Genomic DNA, 21,511 nt, shown 5'->3' on the forward strand with positions numbered 1-21,511 from the left:
ACAGAAAGAAATTTCTGAACGAATAGGCTGTTCCCAGAGTGCTGTATCAAGGCACCTCAGTGGGAAGTCTGTGGGAAGGAAAAAGTGTGGCAGAAAACGCTGCACAACGAGAAGAGGTGACCGGACCCTGAGGAAGATTGTGAGAAGGGCCGATTCCAGACCTTGGGGGACCTGCGGAAGCAGTGGACTGAGTCTGGAGTAGAAACATCCAAAGCCACCATGCACAGGCGTGTGCAGGAAATGGGCTACAGGTGCCGCATTCCCCAGACCTGGGCTACAGAGAAGCAGCACTGGACTGTTGCTCAGTGGTCCAAAGTACTTTTTTCGGATGAAAGCAAATTCTGCATGTCATTCGGAAATCAATGTGCCAGAGTCTGGAGGAAGACTGGGGAGAAGGAAATGCCAAAATGCCAGAAGTCCAGTGTCAAGTACCCACAGTCAGTGATGGTCTGGGTGTCGTGTCAGCTGCTGGTGTTGGTCCACTGTGTTTTATCAAGGGCAGGGTCAATGCAGCTAGCTATCAGGAGATTTTGGAGCACTTCATGCTTCCATCTGCTGAAAAGCTTTATGGAGATGAAGATTTCCTTTTTCAGCACGACCTGGCACCTGCTCACAGTGCCAAAACCACTGGTAAATGGTTTACTGACCATGGTATCACTGTGCTCAATTGGCCTGCCAACTCTCCTGACCTGAACCCCATAGAGAATCTGTGGGATATTGTGAAGAGAACGTTGAGAGACTCAAGACCCAACACTCTGGATGAGCTAAAGGCCGCTATCGAAGCATCCTGGGCCTCCATAAGACCTCAGCAGTGCCACAGGCTGATTGCCTCCATGCCACGCCGCATTGACGCAGTCATTTCTGCCAAAGGATTCCCGACCAAGTATTGAGTGCATAACTGTACATGATTATTTGAAGGTTGACGTTGTTTGTATTAAAAACACTCTTCTTTTATTGGTCGGATGAAATATGCTAATTTTGTGAGATAGGAATTTTGGGTTTTCATGAGCTGTATGCCAAAATCATCCGTATTAAGACAATAAAAGACCTGAAATATTTCAGTTAGTGTGCAATGAATCTAAAATATATGAATGTTAAATTTTCATCATTACATTATAGAAAATAATGAACTTTATCACAATATGCTAATTTTTTGAGAAGGACCTGTATTAGCACAGGTTGACATTCTGAATTGTTCTTTAATGCTGCACCTTTTTATATACCCTTACCCAGATTTGTGCTTTAACACGATCTCTTCTGTCTAGGATTTTCAGATAAACTGGATTTTTCAGTTTAGGTGGACTGCTGCTTTAAAGTTCTTCACAACTTTCTCATTGATCTGTCTGCTGTGTTCCTTGGTCTCCATGATGCTCTTCACTAATGTTTCGTAACTAACTTGTGAGGCCTTCACAGAATACTAGTCAGGTGTCTTCTGAAGTCAACTATTTGCACTGGATTTTATGTAGGGGTGTCAAAGTACAGGGGAGAGGTAAAAGTACATGCCACAAAGAGTTTTATTTGTAGTAAAAATTCAAGCCTTTGTAAAATTGACTTTCCTCTTTGCAGTTATATGCTGCTTTGTGTTATGTGCGGACCATCACATAAAATCCCAATAAAATACACTGATGTTTGGGGTTGTAATGTGACAAAATGTGCAAAAGGTAAATAGGTATGACTGGTTTTGCAGGGCACTGATTGACATGACTGTCATTGGTCAGCTTAATAAACAGAGATTCTTCTTCTGCTCCTACAGAACAACCTGGGGGAATGGCTGTCGGCTATAGGTCTGAGCCAGTACCACCAGGTTTTGGTGCAAAACGGTTATGAAAACATCGACTTCATCACAGACATCACCTGGGAAGATCTGCAGGAAATCGGCATCACGAAACTCGGTGAGATATTTGCATATGCCGTCATGTGTCTGTCCACCTTTTGATGTACAACAATTTATGTCCTCCTTCATGTCAGAGTCACCAGATGCTGTGGCCATCAGAGAAGAATGGCACTTGTTAAAAATTTGTCAACTTCCTAGACTGCATCTTTTACATAGAAGGTAATATAGCACTTCAAAGCTAAGAGTCCAGTAGGAGAAAAAATGCCTTTATCTCTCGGTACAGCAGAATCCTTTTATAAGTGTCTTGGTAAGACTGTGAGTGTGTTTACCTAAATCTACACCAGGGGTCAAAAACCTTTCTGATGAGGAGTGCCATCTGAAATTTCCTCAGTGTGCCATATTTCCATGTGTCGCGCATGTCTAAAACAGTTCAAGATGGTTTTATCCCCTTTCTGCCAGGAATGTTTTTACTACATCAAAGCAAATCCACAAATCATTCTAGAACCTTTCCACTTTGGGGGGTTGGAAGGAGATAATTAAATAAATACATTTATCATAAAAAAAATAAATAAATGTGCCATGGAATTAACAAATGTACCCCTATGAATACTTTACAGATTGTCTGTCTGTTCATTTTCTATATGTCAGAAACATGAGTATAGCAGATATACAATACTAAGTAACTATAATCAGCTCATATGGTATGTGAGAATGTTAAATCAATCTTTAATATGTTTTGTTTGTTATGGAGCAAACTTTGAAAAGTTTTTTTTTATCAGAAGAATGGTAGAAAGGTCTCCAGTGGAAAAGTAAGATATCTTTACTCAGTCTTGTTACTGGGATGATTGGATAAAACAGGAACCAGTAACTATTAGACGAGCAGCTCAGCTATAGAGCCTTATGACTGTGGCCTGCAGAACATTGTAAAGACACATGATGACAAAATGTACTCGTACTCGTCGTCTTCCGCTTATCCGGGACCGGGTCGCGGGGGCAGCAGACTCAGCAGAGACGCCCAGACGTCCCTCTCTCCCGACCGCCACGCAATGTTGAAGAGGCGTGTCAACCATGACAGCCCTACAACATCCAGAGACTTGAGGTACTCAGGGCGGATCTCATCCACCCCCGAAGCCTTGCCACCGCGGAGCTTTTTAACCACCTCGGTGACTTCAGCCTGGGTGATGAAAGAGTCCAACCCCGAGTCCCCAGCCTCTGTTTCCACCACGGAATGCGTGATGGCAGGATTGAGGAGATCCTCGAAGTACTCCTTCCACCGCCCAATAATGTCCTCAGTCGAGGTCAGCAGTCTCCCGCCCCCACTATAAACAGTGTTGGCGAAACACTGCTTCCCCCTCCTGAGGCGCCGGACAGTTTGCCAGAATCGCTTCGAGGCCAACCGGTAGTCCTTCTCCATGGCCTCACCGAACTCCGCCCAGGCCCGAGTTTTTGCCTCTGCCACAGCCTGGGCCGCAGCACGCTTGGCCTCACGCTACCCGTCAGCCGCCTCAGGAGTCCCACAAGCCAACCACAGCCGATAGGACTCCTTCTTCAGCTTGACAGCATCCCTTACTGCCGGTGTCCACCACCGGGTTCTGGGATTGCCGCCGCGACAGGCACCGCAGACCTTACAGCCGTAGCTATGGGCAGCAGCATCAACAATAGATGCGGAGAACATGGTCCACTCGGACTCTATGTCTCCAACATCCCCCGGGATCTGGTCGAAGCTCTCCCGGAGGTGGGAGTTGAATACATCCCTGGCCGAGGGCTCCGCCAGGCGTTCCCAGCAGACCCTCACTATGCGCTTGGGCCTGCCAAGTCTGTCCGGCTTTCTCCTCCTCCAGCAGATCCAACTCACCACCAGGTGGTGATCAGTGGACAGCTCAGCCCCTCTCTTCACCTGAGTGTCCAAAACATGCGGCCGAAGGTCTGATGATACGACAACAAAGTCGATCATCGACCTCCTGCGTAGGGTGTCCTGGTGCCAAGTGCACTGATGGACACCCTTATGTTTGAACATGGTGTTCGTTATGGACAATCCGTGACTAGCATAGAAGTCCAATAACAAAACACCACTCGGATTCAGATCGGGGAGGCCATTCCTTCCGATCACGCCTCTCCAGGTGTCACTGTCGTTCCCCACGTGGGCGTTGAAGTCCCCCAGCAGAATAATGGAGTCCCCGGGAGGGGCACTATCCAGCACCCCCGACAGGGACGCCAAGAAGGCCGGGTACTTTGCACTACCACTCGGCCCGTAGGCTGAAATGATAGTCAGAGACCTCTCCCCAACCCGAAGGCGTAGGGATACGACCCTCTCATCCACTGGGGTAAACCCCAACATGAGACGGCTGAGCTGGGGGGCAACAAGCAAACCCACACCAGCCCGCCGCCTCTCCCCGTGGGCCACTCCAGAGTAGAAGAGAGTCCAACCCCTCTCAAGGAGATGGGTTCCAGAGCCCACGCTGTGCGTGGAGGCGAGCCCGACTATTTCTAGTCGATATCTCTCGACCTCCCGCACAAGCTCAGGCTCCTTCCCCCCCAGCGAGGTGACATTCCACGTCCCTAGAGCCAGCCTAAGCATCCGGGGATCGGGCCGCTGAGGTCTCCACCTTCGTCCGCCACCCAATCCTCTTTGCACCGGTCCCTCACGGTTCCCCCTGCAGGTGGTGGGCCCACTGGGGGATGACAAAATGTGTACTGTTAAAATGCATTATCTGTGGCTAAAAGTAAAATAGATAGATAGATAGATAGATAGATAGATAGATAGATAGATAGATAGATAGATAGATAGATAGATAGATAGATAGATAGATAGATAGATAGATAGATAGATAGATAGATAGATAGATAGATAGATAGATAGATAGATAGATAGATAGATAGATAGATAGATAGATAGATAGATAGATAGATAGATAGATAGATAGATAGATAGATAGATAGATAGATAGATAGATAGAAGTCAGTCAGGATAGCCTTTGTCTTTGTGGTCTTTATTAAACTGAACTCTTACTTCTGTGTTTTGCTGTTAAAGGTCACCAGAAGAAGCTGATGCTGGCTGTGAAGCGGTTGGCTGACATGCAGCGCAGCTCAGATGGGCGGGGCTCTCTTCGAAAGAAGCCACCCCCAATCACACAGCAGCAGGAAGTCATCTCAATAGACAGCCCGCCCCTTGATGGTGAGCTAAGAAATTATTTTTGGCCAAAATAAACTCATAATGATCTTAAACTGCCTTGTCAAGTAAGATCTCCCAGAGGTCAGATACTGTTTCAGTTATGTTTTACCTTGCTGATAGGGTGGTCTTCAGGTAAACATTTTTGTATTGTTGTTGTTTTTTTTAAACTCAGGTTTATTTTCCCTATTCATGGTTTCCCCTAAATCCCATTCTGACTAAATAAATCTGTTCCATCATTTTGCTGATGACACTCAGTTTGTGTTTTGTAAAACTGCTGCTAGGATGACCTGAAACAGAAAAAAATAAATAAAGGTATGTGTGTAGACCCAACCTTTTTGAAAGGTTGGGTCTACACAACTCTGTAATTCTTTAATTACAACTGTGTAATTAAAGAATATGGGTGTGGTATTAGTTACTTTGTTTATTGGAGGTGAAATGTATTTAATGTTTTAAAAAAGGTGCCTTACACCTCGAATCATAGAAACACTAAGCACCTCATTGCTGCCTTTGGAAGAGGGAATGCAGCATCCAAATGCTGATAATTCAATGCACTGATGATGAACTGGTCATAAGCAAGATCAACCTCTACAAAACCAGGAGCTTTGGCAGTTTCGTGCTCTGAAGCATATATGGTTCATGTTAAACACATTGCTAACAACGAATGACATCAGTACTGACCTTTGATCCATTATTCTGAGAAGGGTTATAAATACATGTCTGAACAAATTAAAGTTCATTACAGTGCAAAAAAAGAATCTTTGCAGAATTACATCACAATTAATTTAAGACCCGTTGAACATTGTCTTTTGGACAAATGAGACCAATGGTAACATGAGACGTTTGACCATTATACAAAGCACCATGTTTCTCCAAAAACACAGTAAATCATAGTATAACAGTACCTAATGCCAAACAAACAAAGCAGTCGAGGGGTGATGATTTCAATTTGTGGCACTAGTGGCCTTTACAGGTATTACATAGAAACTGGCACAAAGGGAGGGGGAAGATATGCTGCAGATGTCCTGAGGTCAGGGTTCAAACCCAAGATGGCTACCTTGAGAACTAAACACCTTTTGTATGTGGGGAGCCTGGTCGTCTGCCACACCACGTGCTGCGTCTGGACTAGCTTGACAGTTACATGACCTGGGGACTTTGTAGAACTTAATCTGACCATGGTCTTCTAGACATCGAAGGAGAGACAAGGCCTTTGGAACCGTTCCTGTACACTAGGTAGTCTCCACCATTGCTGGTTTTCAAGTCTGTCAAAACCTTGTCTTTCTTTTGGTTCTTCTGTCCTGCCTACCTTCCTTTGTTTTGTATTTCCTTTCATATGTCCATCATATCCCTCCTTCCTTGTGTTCTTCCTTCCTTCCTCATTCTAGCCTGCCTGTTGTAGAAATATCTGCCATAAATTTAAAGTGAATCTAAGTATTTTATATTTAAAAATGAACGCAAATACAGTAAACTCTTCAAGATTCAATCTGAAAAATCTGGGAAAGTTCTACAAATGTGTAGGATCCCTGCTTATTTTTTTTAATAAATAACATTGATCTATTTAGGCAACTGACAATAACTGATAAAATCTCATTCTCTTTCAGAGGTCATCATGTCTCCAAAGATGAGTACCTTCCAGGACACTGAATTGAGCTCAGAGCTACAAAATGCCATCACTCACCCAGGTCAAGAGGTCAGGGTTCAGAGAACTCGCACCCTTAGCAAGGACCAGGAAGAGGTGATTGTGGTGAGTGGTGGTCCGCCGAAGAAGGAGGCACGAACGGTGAGGCAACAAAGCAGCCAGGGAAGCACCTCATCCCACAGAGCCAGTGTTTCATCGCATGGCAAACACCGTCACTCTCACAACCAGCCTGCACCTCCCTACACACCCCCACATACACCCACCAAGACCAGAACAATATCTTCTTCCTCCACCTCCTCTGTTCAGAGCACAGCTTCACCACAGAGCAAAACCAAACCATCTCCCCAGTCCATACAAGGGGAGCAACCTCAGTCGTGCTCACAACCCCCTCAGTCTCCGACCCACCGTGGAGCCGCATGCCAAGTCCCCCAGCAGCAGCAGCCGCAACCTCAAGTTCAGCAGCAGCATCAGCCCCACCCTCATCACCACCCACAGACACAGATAATGGAGGTTAGAGAAAGCCCACAGCAGCAGGTTCCACACCTTTGTCTACCACCTGAAGCCGAACTGGAAGAGGCTGAGGGAGCAGAACCCTCAGCCCTCAAGAAGAAACGTACCCACAGCCTCAACCGATATGCTGTCTCAGATGGGGAGTGTGATAAGAGGGTAGGGGGTGGAGAAGGTGGAGGTGGAGGAGAAAGAGAAGCAGAGGCAGCAGTAGCTCAGGGCTCCATGGTTGTAAGAGCGGAAGGAGGCAAGTACGCCACAGTGACCCACCGTGTGAGCCGCAGCCATTCTGTCCGCAACCAGGAAAAGGCTGCCGGCCGCAGCCAGGCCCAGTCCTTTGCTTTGCGTCAAAAGAAAAAGGGTCCTCCACCACCCCCACCTAAACGCTCCAGCTCTGCCATCTCCAGCTCCAACTCCAACTTGACAGAGGCCAACATGCAGCAGCAGACAAACACCACCACAGGAGGTATGCTGGATGTGCCTTACCACCAACAGCGGCGCGCCAGCGACCTGGGGATGTCTGCGGAGACGGCTGCAGTGGAGACCAACAGCATGGGTAGTGTGAGGAGCATCGCCGCCATGTTAGAGATGTCTTCCATTGGGGGTGGTGCCAAAGGCATGGCACTACAGAAGAATTACCTGCAGGTACTGGTAAACATCTCCCTCTCTATAGCAGTTCACTTTTAGTCCCTTGCAAAAGTATTCATAGTGCTAGATGTTTTAACATTTTGGCACGTTGCAACCGATTTTTGATCTGCCATATGGGCAGTTTTCCATAGATAGATAGATAGATAGACAGATGTGCACCATCAGGAAGGTGGACGCACAAGTACCAGATAAAAAACCTAATCTATCAGTTGCACCTTCAACATATTTTGTATTGCTTTTTGCCTGTACAGTCAATGGGAAATTGGTGTGTTGGGTGGGTGCCCCCTGCTTGCTGCTGACGATAAGGAGACTAGTTTATTTTTTTTGTGTAGGACAGCACTGCATATATTCCACCCCAGATTCTCAGATAATTTCCCATACTTTAACTGGTTAGGGACAGGTAGAAGGAGGGGCTTGTCCAGGGCTCCTTTTATTCAAGAACCGATGCTGGTTACAACTATTATTCAGTGTATTATTGGGGTTTTATGTTATTGACCAACACAAAGTAGTGCAAGTGGGAGAAAGATCATACTTGCTTTGCAAAGTTTGTTTCCTAAACAAATACTGAAATGTATGTATCTGTATTTAATCCTCTTGACTCTATCTAATTGGTAAATAAAGTTCACCTGTGTGTGTAGTGTAATCCCCATATAAAATAAGCTGTCTGGTAACGGCCTTAGAGGCAACCACTGTATGGCCATCTACCTAAATCGATAAGCCAGACAATGGCAGTAGTAATCAGAGAAGCAGCCCAGTGGCCCATGGTAACTCTGTAAGAGCTGCAGAGATCCGTAGCTCAGGTTAGAGAATATGTCAACAGGACAGCAAGAACAAGAATGCTGGTTAGAGTTGATGGATGAAGACGAATGGAGCTAAACACAGGGCAATTATTACAGAGGTCTGCCTTTCAGCAAGACATCGACATGAAACACTATAACATAACATCCCAATAAAAATACACTTATTGATGTGTCGTAACGTGACAAAATGTAGAAAGGCACAAGAGATATAAATACTTTTGCAAAACACTGTATATATAAGATATAAATCCTTGATCAGAAATAATAAAAATAAAAACCTCCTAATGTGACTGTGTGTTATACAGGTGGGAAGAACACGGGAGGCCATTGGTCTGGATGGTGAAGTGATGAACCGGCGGCGAACCATCAGTGGGCCTGTAACTGAGCTGGTGGAGGCTGCCAGGCGGGAACAACCTTCTCCCCTGGGCTTCGCCCCAACCTCTATCCAACCCCAACCTCAATCCTCCCCTCCTCTTGTGAACTCCTCTTCACCTCACCCTCCATCTTCTCCGCTTCCCTGCTCGGGAGGCAGCGGCAGCTCATCAGAGCACCTTCCATTTGCCGAAGAGGGAAGCCTTACTATCCGCCGTCAAGCTCGAGGAGAAGGAGAAGGACAGGTAACTATCTAAATATCTGTACATATACATGTTTGTCTATTTGTCAGTCAATCTATTCTACTCTACATTATCTACATAATGTTCTGAAAGTCAGTGTGCTTTAATGTGCAAAGCTACAGTGAAGCTAAAGCGCTTGCTCAGCTTTAATTGTGTCCATTTATCTTTGTTCATGCTTTGACTGTTCGTGCAACAATGATCTTTTATTATGAATGTATGAACTTTCCGTTAGTGTGTATTTTGTGTATGTCTGCAGGGTGATGGCTACGCCCCCCCTGGAGACGGGGCTTTCACCCTGGAGGACACCCCTGAAGCCACCGGAACTTTAAAACGACGGCCTCGCATTTCCAAGTCCCACCCCAACGGCTCGGACTTCACCCTCCGGGAGTCATCCACCGTTAAACGGCGGCCAAAGAGCCGCGACAAAGAGCCTGAAGGCTATGCTGAAATGGCTGCTGCTAACGGGGAAACGGTTAGCACCGAGCAGCCCAACAACATGCAGCCAGTACCGTACCAGAATGGCACGGCCACTGTAAAACGCCGCCCAACGTCTGATGCTGGAGTGACAGAACAGCCGCAACCTCAGGCTCAACTTCAGAATCAGCATCAACATCAACCTCATCAACAAGTGACTACAACTCCCCGCAGGGACAGTGTGGACCAGGGAGCTCCTGCAGCAAATGAAGGAGGTCCTGTGAGGAAACCAAAACCTCCGGTATCCCCAAAACCTGTCGTGGCACAGATAAAGAGGCAAGGAGGCCCGCAGACCCCACCACAGGCTTCCCCCAATAAGAGGGTTCCCCTGCCAGGGCCAGGGACCCCTGGAAGTCCAGGTACTCAGTATGGTTTTTATGTCTGTACTCATACAGTGATGTTCTCTAGTTTACCTGCACTCAGCATGGGTAAGAAATGCCATCTTCATTTTGGACTTTTAATGATGCTTTTGAGCTGTTCTTTTTTCTCCAAGAGAAATTATGATGTAAACACATATCTTCAAAGACGTTTAAAAACAAGAATTTGATGCAAAAGTTCAAACTTCAGTGTTTGTCCTAAATTTAAAACACTTAAACTTTTTTTTTAACTGAAACAATTTTTAAACATAACTTGACAAATTGTGCTATAACATAAGACCGGTAACTGGAGCTTGCCCAGGGTCCATGTTTGAAATCTGGGTTGGTTCTAGTAAACCAACCAATTTAAATGAGCTGTAACCATTTGTGAAAAGAAGAGTGGTCAAATATCAAGCCTCAATTATGCCCGGATTTTTCTGATTGTTCTTCAGAGTCAAAATGAACATGATTTTCATAAGGCTCATGAGGGCATGTAAAGCTCTGACAGTACCTTTATTCTTTCAGGATATAATTATACCCTGGTACACAGCTTCAGCAAGCAGTGGCACTAAATGCTGTTGTATACCTTCTCTGATTTGCTTTATTGATTTTCATCTATGGATTTTGTATAAGAAAATACTCAAAGTACACATTCCTTCTTTACTCTACTGGAGGTGACTTTCTTTCTTTCTGTGCAGTGGAAGGAAAGAAGATCCCCCCACCGGTCTCACCTAAACCAGCACCCCCACCCACAGCGCCAAAACCAGCCAAGCTGGTCCACTCTATGACAAGTCCTGCCTTCCCAACCTCAGCTTCCACCCAAGCTAAGCAGCACTCTGTGGTGGCACGACAGACCAGTTCACCCACCTCCATTCTGCCATGCAACACCCCTAACCCCCCAGTCGCCAAGCCGACAAGCCCTTCTTCTCAAAGCCCCCACACGCCACAGACCCCCACTACTCCTCAGACACCCCAGACCCCTGCCACTCCCAGCCCGACTCCGCCACCCGTAAAGCCCCCCCGCTCATCTATTGGGGGTGTGTCAGTGGACAGTGGGATTGCAGGGGGCGCTGTCACACCACAGGCCCCCACAACAGCAGACTTTGGTGTAGACTCTTTGGTGCATCAGAAGCTGGAGGAGACAAGCGCATCACTGGCTGCTGCTCTACAGGCTGTGGAAGATAAGATTTTGCGGCAGGACGAGTATGGAGTACACACACACACACCTTTGGGCCCCATAAAGAGCAGTGGGTCCTCACAATGTGTTGGAATATGTTGTATGTGTTAGAAAAATGGGACTTATAATATAGCAAATGCTAGAACACACACACAAACACACACACACACACACACGTTCAAAAACATATGTAAATAGCGCCTTGCCAAAGTATTCAAACTCCCTAAACCTCTCCAAAGTTTGTCACATTAAAAAGCTGATAGCCCTAAATAAATGCCATAGCAACCCATTGTCTTTAGGCAGTACTTGAATAATTAATAGAGTCCAGATGTATGTAATTAATCTGAGTATAAATCCAGCTGTTCTGTGAAGGACTCAGAGGTTCTTTAGAGAACATTAGTGAACAAACAGCATCTTGAAGACCAAGGAACACAGCTGACATGTCAGGGAGAAAGTTGTGGAGAAGTGTAAAGAAGAGTTACGCCATAAAACAATAATAAAGCAAGTTTAGACAGTCTGATGGAGCACTGTTCCGTTGTCTGAAAATGGATAGAGTGTGGTAGAGTTGCAAACGTGCAAAAAAGGAAGATTATCAAAAAGAAAGCCATTGTCTAAAGAAAGGCAAACAAAGTTCAGTTTACCATAAGGAACACAGAACACATGTTGAAGAAGGTGCTTCGGTCAGAATAGACCATAATAGAGCTTTCTGGACAACACTGCACATCACCCTGAATGCACCATTTCCACTGTGCAACATGGTGGTGGGAGCATTATGCTGTTGGGATGCGTTCTTCAGCAGGGACAAGGGAAGCTGGTTAGAGTTGATAGGAAGATGGGTGGAACTAAATACAGTATAATTATTCACCTTCTAGCAGGAGAATGATCCTAAATGTACAGCCATAGCTACAGCTGAATGGGTGAGGTGAAAAGATCTTCATCTGTTAGAGTGGCCGAGTCAAAGTTCAGACCTAAATCCAACTCAGAATCTGTCACATTGCCTACCATCTATTCTGACTGAGCTTGAGATATCCTGCAAAGGGAAAAAAATCCAGTCTAGATCTAGATCTGGAGTTGTAAAGATGGTAGATCCATAAAACTTGTACCTCGCAGGTTTTATGTATCTTTCACATAAAATCGCTAGAAAATATTGGTTATAATTAGACAACATTTGAAACATTTAGAAGGTTATTAATCCTTTTTGCAAGGCTTTGCAAGTAAAAAATACAACTCAGGCTCTCATTGTTTTTTTAAGAATACAACACAAAAAGGGTGTATCGTGGGGCACAGACATCCAAATTTAAAACAATAAGGTAATCAAAAAAGTTTAATTAAATCCTGGACATTTAAACACTCAGTGTTTAAATGTCGGCGCCATCAGGATGATTGATGTCATCCTGATGGCGCCGCAGATGGTCGCCTCGGCGTGTTGGTGCGCATTGTTTTGTTTTGTTTTTTGCTTTAAAACGGTCTTCTGTGATGGTACCCGGAGCTCTCTCACCAGAGAAGAACTCATGAACATCAGGGCTACTACACCAGTGGAGTTATTTCCCACTTTTCTACCTACTGCTCTGGAATATTTGGACATTCTGGTCAAAGGTGCGCTCACCTTTGTTCACGCGGTGAAACGCCGGAAGAGAGGGAAACGGGCTGGGGTGCTGGTACGTCTTCGCCAGCGTGGACTACGAACACCGTTACCTGGAATATTTCTCTCTAACGTGCGCTCACTTCCCAACAAAATGGAGGAACTACAACTGTTGTTGGGGAAAAACAGGGACTTTTATTCATCGGCAGTTTTGTGCTTTACGGAGACGTGGCTGTGTGGATTAATACCGGACTCCGCGCTGCAGCTGGCAGGATTCCAGCTCTACAGAGCGGACAGAGACACGGAACTCTCCGGCAAAGCGAAAGGTGGAGGAATCTGTTTTTACCTCAACAGTGGTTGGTGCAACGACGTGACAGTGATTCAGCAGCACTGTTCTCCAGACCTGGAATCATTCATCATAAACTGTAAGCCTTTCTATTCCCCCCGTGAGTTCGCTTCGTTCATCCTGGTCGGTGTTTACATCCCGCCGCAAGCTAACGTGCAGGTCGCACAGCGCATGCTCGCCGACCAGATACTGAGTGTGGAGCGGACCAACCCGGACTCCTTAGTAATCGTCGCTGGTGACTTTAACAAAGGTAATCTGACCCACGAACTTCCCAAATACAGACAGTTTATAAAATGTCCGACCAGAGAGGACAACATTCTGGATCACTGTTACACCACCATCAGAGACGCTTATCACGCCGTCCCACGTGCTGCACTGGGCCAATCCGACCACATCATGGTCCACCTGATTCCTGCATACAGGCAGAAACTAAAGCTCTGCAAACCTGTTGTGAGGACGACAAGGAAGTGGAGCAGTGAGGCTGTGGAGAATCTCCAGGCGTGTTTAGGCTGTACAGACTGGGATGTGTTCAGGACTACTACCAACAGTCTGGATGAGTACACAGAGGCTGTGACTTCCTACATCAGCTTCTGTGAGGACAGCTGTGTACCATCATGCACCAGGGTGAGTTACAACAACGACAAACCCTGGTTCACAGCTAAACTCAGAAGGTTAAGACTGGATAAGGAAGAGGCCTTCAGGAGTGGGGACAAAGACATATACAGAGAGGTGAAGTACAAGTTTGGCAAGGCAGTAAAAGAGGCCAAACGACTGTACTCTGAGAAGCTCCAAATCCAGTTCTCAGCCAACGACTCTGCGTCTGTCTGGAAAGGGCTCAAGCAAATCACCAACTACAAGCCGAAAGCCTCCCACTCCATCAACGACCGACGCCTCGCCAACGACCTGAACGAGTTCTACTGCCGCTTTGAAAGACAAAGGGACAGTCCTGCAACCATCTCCCACGACGCCCCCCAACAGCTGCAGCCACAATCCACCACCCCCACCTCCCCAACCTCAAGAGGGGCCTTGGCACCTCCAACCCCCACCAGCCCCCTACCCACGCCGAGGACGGCTCTTTCCATCCAGGAGAGGGACGTCAACAAACTCTTCAGGAGACAGAACCCCCGGAAAGCTGCTGGTCCGGATTCTGTCTCACCAGCCAGCCTGAAGCACTGCGCTGATCAGCTGTCTCCAGTCTTCACAGACATTTTTAACACCTCACTGGAGACATGTCATGTGCCAGCCTGCTTCAAGTCCTCCACCATCGTCCCTGTTCCCAAGAAGCCAAGGACCACAGGGCTTAATGACTTCAGACCCGTCGCCCTGACCTCTGTGGTGATGAAGTCCTTTGAGCGCCTTGTGCTCTCACACCTAAAAGACATCACCGACCCCCTCCTGGACCCCCTGCAGTTTGCCTACAGAGCCAACAGGTCTGTAGATGATGCAGTCAACCTAGCCCTTCACTTCATCCTCCGGCACCTGGACTCCACAGGAACCTATGCCAGGATCCTGTTTGTGGATTTCAGCTCTGCCTTCAACACCATCGTCCCAGCTCTGCTCCAGGAGAAGCTCTCCCAGCTGAGTGTGCCCGACTCCACCTGCAGGTGGATCACTGACTTCCTGTCTGACAGGAAGCAGCGCGTGAGGCTGGGGAAGCACGTCTCTGACTCCCTGACCATCAGCACCGGTTCCCCCCAAGGCTGTGTTCTCTCTCCTCTGCTCTTCTCCCTGTACACCAACAGCTGCACCTCCAGTCACCAGTCTGTCAAGCTTCTGAAGTTTGCGGACGACACCACCCTGATCGGACTCATCTCTGATGGTGACGAGTCCGCGTACAGATGGGAAGTGGACCATCTGTTGGACTGGTGCAGCCAGAACAACCTTGAGCTCAACGCTCTAAAGACAGTGGAGATGGTTGTGAACTTCAGGCAGAACCCAGCCCCACCTGCCCCCATCACCCTCTGTGACTCCACAATTGACACTGTGGAATCTTTCCGCTTCCTGGGAACCATCATCTCCCAGGATCTCAAGTGGGAGCCAAACATCAGCTCCCTCATCAAGAAAGCCCAGCAGAGGATGTTCTTCCTGCGGCAGCTGAAGAAATTCAACCTGCCAAAGACTATGATGGTGCACTTCTACACAGCCATCATTGAGTCCATCCTCACCTCCTCCATCACCATCTGGTACGCCGCTGCTACAGCCAAGGATAAGGGCAGGCTGCAGCGTGTCATTCGGTCTGCTGAGAAGGTGATTGGCTGCAGTCTACTGTCGCTCCAGGAACTGTACACCTCCAGGACCCTGAAGCGGGCAGGGAAGATTCTGGCTGATCCCTCCCACCCCGGTCACAGACTCTTTGAGACTCTCCCCTCTGGCAGGAGGCTGCGGTCCATCCGGACCAAAACCTCACGCCACAAGAACAGTTTTTTCCCATCTGCCACCAGCCTGGTTAACAAAGCCCGGAAACCACCCTGACACTCTCCCTTTCCCCCACACCCCCCCTTTTTTTGCTGACAGGACACCTGTAACCTGTAACTCTATGCGTTACATTAACGCTCAGCTTGGACTCCTGCTTACTTGCACTGCTTTACTTGCACAATGATCACCTGCACTGTTGTATTGCTCTTGCATCTTATACTGCTCTACATTTACTCTCACTCACTTAAAACTGTGCACTTATATTTATATTATATTGTAGATATGTTTGTACTGTTTAATTTGTACTGTATTGCACCGACTACGCCAAAACAAATTCCTTGTATGTCCAAAAACGTACTTGGCAATAAAGCTTTTCTGATTCTGATTCTGATTCTGAAAAGTAGTGAAGATGTTGTCCCAACTCAGTTTCCATTATTATTAAAGTAAAGGAGCTATTTGTGTTGTCCCATCATTGACGTTGCCCACTTATTTCCAGTCCATTTGATTAAAATGATTTCCAATAAGTCCTCCACACTGTTTCCAATACACTCGTACTTCAGTTGGCCATTCTGCGTTAACTGTAATTTTGGGGTTGGAAAAAATTGAATCATGTTTTTCTATATGAATTCCCTCCAGTGACATGAGCTTGATGTATTCAATTTGGTTCTGTAAATGTTGACCCAAATTTCCTCTGATATGAAAGTCTTGAAATCCCTATGTCAATGATTATTAAAGTCCTGAGGTAGAAACATCTATCTATTGATATCTATTGATATCTTCTACACTTGACAGTTTCGTCAATCCAGTTAGGTTGTGTCATTGTTTCTCATTAACCAAAGTTTAGGTTTTCTTATCTTACAATTTAGGCAGGCTTGTTTTTGGGTGGGTAACGATTATTAGTATATCATCTGCATAAAGGCAGGTTTTACATTCAGTTTCCTTAATCCAGATCCCTTTAATTTCTTTTTCCTCTCTAATTCCCTTTACACGCAGTTTTATAAATTAGGCGATAAAGGCAGGACTAAGAGTTCAGGCTTGTATTACTGAATATTCCATGCAGCTTTAGCTTGCAAGCAACAATGAACAAAATCTCCACAAGCCATCTGTTGTTTAACAAGGCTCCTCATCTCAGAGATTACTACAACAATGATTTGAATCTGCTGTAATTATAGGCTTTAGAAAACTTTAGAAGCACCACATTTGTACCTTGTATCTGTATCTTGTCCTAGCAGGTTAATCAGTCTATATCTAAGAGTTTTCTAGCAGTTGCTGTAAGCTTCTGCATGTGTTTGTGTTTACATCCAGATCTGTGGCTGAGCAGAAGACCACGGTGAGCATCCTCGATGACATCGGCAGCATGTTTGACGACTTGGCTGACCAGCTGGACGCCATGTTGGAGTAACAGCAGAAACTGATCAGTCAATCTCCATGGCAACGCTGCATCAAGACTGAATTAGATGGCGCAAGAGGCAACCCTCCTCCCTATCTCTCTCTCTTCTTCTCTTCATCCACCTCTCTCTGCCACGCTCATCTCCTCTTAGCCCCGGGCTGCTGTTCGTCCATTTGTCCATCGCTGCTCCAGAGGGAACTTGATTCTTCTCTTCTATTTCTCGTCTCTTTTCGCATGGAGCAAAAAAAAAACAAAAAACAAAGTGACCGAGATGGACCTGGACAGAGATCTGGTGGTAAGAAGCAGCAGCACTGAAATACGGATGGAAAGAGGGGCAGAAAAAGAGAGATTAAAAAGCCTAGGAGAGAAAAAAGAAAAAACACAAACAAGAAGGATTCATAAAGAAACGTATCACCGTGGAGAAGACTGCAATCACAAGGTGACTCTTTTAAGAACTCCACATGGACTCTATAAGTGAACAAATACTAATACAGATTTAAAAACCAACTGTGTAATGAATCATAGTATGGTATGTGTACATTCTAAGCATGGAGAGTTTATATCTACTGAAAAAGTCCTGCATTAGCACAGTAATATATGCTATACGCCGATAAATATGAATCTCTAGCTCTTTGATTTGATGTCCTGGTTCTGTGTGGAATGGTGACCTCTGGTGTTGTGACGATGTAAATGACTTGGTGGAAAATAATTTTATGTCACCAAATTGAGACTATTCACCTCCCGATGGGTGTGCGTGTGACGATTGTCCGGGTGAGGGTGAGTGATGGAGACGGTGTGACGGATGTGCTCCACAAGAACGTCATGGAATATCAGGATCACAATTCCATTCCCAGTGGTGACCAGAGTCGAGTTACATGGTCTACATCACCCTGCAAATGCACGCACACGGACAGGCCCATGCGCAGACAGCAGAAGCACAATGACCCATGCAGCCGACTTGCACCCACACACAAACAAACACACAGGAACCTTCATAATATGAACTAAAATTGTAGAAAAGTAGGGCTACAGCAGGTTGTTTTATGGGATTTAGCAGGTAAAGTTGGAGGGAAACAGTCAAGGGCGTAAAGAACTTCAAAACACAATTTATGGAAAGGTTGAGGTAAATAAGTAAGTCTGACATTTCCCGGTGTGCATGGTTAGATGGGTCTAAGTTGCCCCAAAGCACCTTGTGAAGGTCAGCACAAGCATCACAGTCAGAGCTGCATGTCAACAAAGAGGGCTTCAAAAACACTGCTGACTGATGAAGTACAGCAGCAAACTTCAGGTTCCATTGTCAGGCAAACTCCATCCTGTTACCACAAACGTAACCTTATCCAAAACAGTAAAACCTGCTCTCTCATTTCAATTTGAATCACTTGCAGCATAAATGAATAATCATGCTCCCACTATTGTCAATCAATGAAAAGGAAAATTGTTTTGATTGCAAAAACAAGTTTAGAGTTTCACATTTTTTTATTTTTGCCAACTCAAAAACTCCAGTTTGAAGCAAAGATTATTACTAATGTGTTAAAGTTGTCAAATCATGATACTATCACTACCATGCCTCAGACAAGAAAGCGGTACTTAGAATAAAGCTCCGCCTAAGAGAAACGTTAGTCTAAAGAAACAGATAAGCTTTTTGCAGCAGACCTCAGTTTTCATTGTGCTTTTAGCTTACTAACCAAGGTCCTTTGGTTACACAAAGACGTTTCAAATCACCAGTATGGATGCACATTGCTTTCTGTTCTGCAATCCTTCACTAAAGCGCCTTTAACGCTTCATGCCGTGGCTTTCAAAAGTACCTCTACCTCTTGAACTTCATCTCATTTTGTCATGCTTTCAACACAAACTTAAAAAAATAAATGTGTTTGATTGGCATTTATGTGATAAAACAACAGAAACTGTGAAGCGACCGCGGGAGCCTGGCATCGCCGGCTGCACAGCACCAACGAGGCCGTTGCTCAGTTCCAAATGTTGCGTCTAGGTGGCGCTGTGAGCGTCATGTCAAATGATCTTCGGTCATACAGAGTTCTGGTTTTGCAAAAAGCATTCAAAATTTGGAGTAAATCGGACCTTCCAGATGTAAGCTGCACTCACTTGTTTGTTTGTGGGCGGGGCTATAATGATGTCATTAGTTGACTGTGTCAACATGTCCATCATTAACTCATGATCATGTATACTACATTTCAAGTGGATCCGATGATGTATGAAGGAGATATAGCCCTTGAAGTGTCCTAGGGGGCGCTGTTGATCCAAATTTAAATGTAATCCTATAGAGCTGTTTGGAGGTTGACAAAGATCCAGCATATTCATTTTGGAGTGAATCGGACCATGCATGTGTAATTTAGAGGTAAACGTATGGCCGTGGCGTGACATCAGAATTCACCACTCCCTCATGGCCACACTCTCCAGCTACAGCGGTAAGTACTGTCGACTGTCTAAGACCATCATGTTATCTGTTACTTGGGACAGTTTCACATTGATAAAGTTAAGAACATCAAACATTGACTGTCTAAAGAAAAACTGGACACTTCCTGTTGTCAGGGGGCGGGGCTTCAATGATGTCAGCATCTGACCAGTGAATATTGTTCAGGCCTAGAGGCAGATCAATCCCAGAAGGTTTAATGTGTCTGTGACTTTCCTTGTAGGAGCTGTCAATTTAGTGTTTTATGGCGAGAAGTCATATTTTGAGGCGTGGCCACGCCCACACGCTTTCATGTATCAATAATCTTTTGATAACTTTTGATCCCCAATGCCTTAAGAGTATACTGAGTGATTTTCAAGTCTCTAAGTCAAAAGCTGTAGGAGGAGTTCGCTCAGATATGCGGGTTAGAAACGCTCAAAACAGGGTCAAAATGGCAACTTCAATCCAACATGGTCAACTTCCTGTTGGGTTTGGACCAATGCTCCAATAGAGTTTTTTGTAGGTCCTGCCAAGTTAGACATGTGTACCGAATTTCAGATTCCTTGGTGAAAGCATGGCTTGGGGCGGATTTTTTAAAATTTTGTAGGGGGCGCTTTGGACGAATTAGGCCACGCCCACCAAATATGTCATCAGATCTCTGTTGGGGACTGGAGAAGGATCAATCATATGAAATTTGGTGCAGCTCAGATGTATGGGAAAATTAAAGGTAAACGTATGGCCATGGCGTGACGTCTGACTTCGCGGCGCCACCACGGCCACGCCCTTTTATGAAAAGTTACTGTGCTTCAAACGACGTTAGACCCACTAGTTATCTGTCTTCTGACACAGATTCAAGTTGATTGGGTCAAGAGGGTCAGAGAGGCACCTTTCCAAATGAAAAAAGTGACTTCCTGTTCTGAGGGGGCGTGGCTTTGATGATGTCACCATATGACCCCATAGGATTGTCGGGAACCCGAATGTCCTCCTTCATGGCAAGTTTGGTGTGGTTTGGCGTTTTTATGTGAAAGTTATTGCATATTTTTAGTTTGGGCGCAAACACCAAGTTTGTGTCCCGGCGACGCCCCCTAAACATGGCCGAAAACTCACGATTTTGATAACTTTTAATCCCCCATCCCTTAACTGCATGTTGACCAAATATGAACCCGATAGCTCAAAATCCCTAGGAGGAGTTTGTTAAAGTTCGAGGTGAGTAAAAGTGAAAAACGGGCAAAAATCGGCCTTTGACCCAAAATGGCCGACTTCCTGTGCGTTTTAGGGCATACCCCCAAGAAACTTTTTTTATTGGTTTGAGAAGCTCTAGCAGTGTGCCGAATTTCAGATCTGTACGAATTACGGGTCGGCCTAACTCACATCTGGGGGCGTGGCTACGTGTTTTGGCCACGCCCACTGAGAACGACATTAAGGAATAAGAATTTTACGCGGGGGACAATTTTGGGTGAAGTTGGGTGACTTTTGGGGCATGGCAAAGTCCCCATATTGCCCCGCAAAGAAAAAAGAATAAAGAATAAGAATTCCTACAATTACAATAGGCCCTTGCAGTTTTCCTGCTCGGGCCTAATAATTATCCGTGGCACACCTTGAAACAGTTTAAGTGGCATTAATACTTTTGCAAGACACTGTATGTACTGCAGTCCATACACTCATTGTTGCAGTACTGATTAGAGAGCAGTCCAGCTAGCCTGAACGCTGAATCCCTCAGCTCTCGGGAAACTCAAGTAAAATACTAAATGATCCAACTAATTAGGTCAGCATCAGCCTCAATACCACCTCTCTATTTTTACAACCATGTTAACAATAAAATAAAGGAAATTCACAGTCCACTCACTGACATTTCAGCACTTAACTCATACTTCTCTCATTCCACACACCTACAAGCCACTCATCTTGGTTCGCCATGACAATCTACTGTGCAACAACCCATTTTTATAGGTTACTTTATCATGTAGCCATGATTTTGTGTACAAGGGACAGAAGTCTAGTGGTGTTGGAATAGTGTGAGCAGCAGTAATCAAATAGAGTGATGGTTTATTTCTGTGAGTTATATTTGACCAAAATAAGGTGCAATACTCCAGTATTTCATGTGCTCCTCAACAACCCATAAAAGAAAACAGTCTCATAGCAGCTGCACTCTT

At 45.6% G+C, this 21,511-nt stretch overlaps 1 protein-coding gene across 3 annotated transcripts in view; it reads left to right on the forward strand.

The window, feature by feature from the left end:
* Positions 1-17,587, forward strand: part of LOC124863797 (caskin-1-like) — a 149,833-nt gene extending 132,246 nt beyond the window's left edge. For 2 of the 3 annotated variants that reach the window (XM_047358289.1, XM_047358290.1), the window contains exons 17-23: positions 1,754-1,892; positions 4,866-5,009; positions 6,605-7,794; positions 8,903-9,214; positions 9,444-10,044; positions 10,740-11,244; positions 16,867-17,587. In XM_047358289.1, the coding sequence (XP_047214245.1) occupies positions 1,754-1,892; positions 4,866-5,009; positions 6,605-7,794; positions 8,903-9,214; positions 9,444-10,044; positions 10,740-11,244; positions 16,867-16,963 (2,988 nt within the window). In that variant the 3' untranslated portion in view covers positions 16,964-17,587. The remainder of the gene's footprint in view (positions 1-1,753; positions 1,893-4,865; positions 5,010-6,604; positions 7,795-8,902; positions 9,215-9,443; positions 10,045-10,739; positions 11,245-16,866) is intronic. The other variant, XM_047358288.1, reaches the window with a different exon arrangement.
* The last annotated feature ends 3,924 nt before the right edge of the window (positions 17,588-21,511 follow it).

The sequence above is a fragment of the Girardinichthys multiradiatus genome, chromosome Y (assembly GCF_021462225.1).
Source record: "Girardinichthys multiradiatus isolate DD_20200921_A chromosome Y, DD_fGirMul_XY1, whole genome shotgun sequence".
In the NCBI taxonomy this organism is placed as follows: Eukaryota; Metazoa; Chordata; class Actinopteri; order Cyprinodontiformes; family Goodeidae; genus Girardinichthys; species Girardinichthys multiradiatus.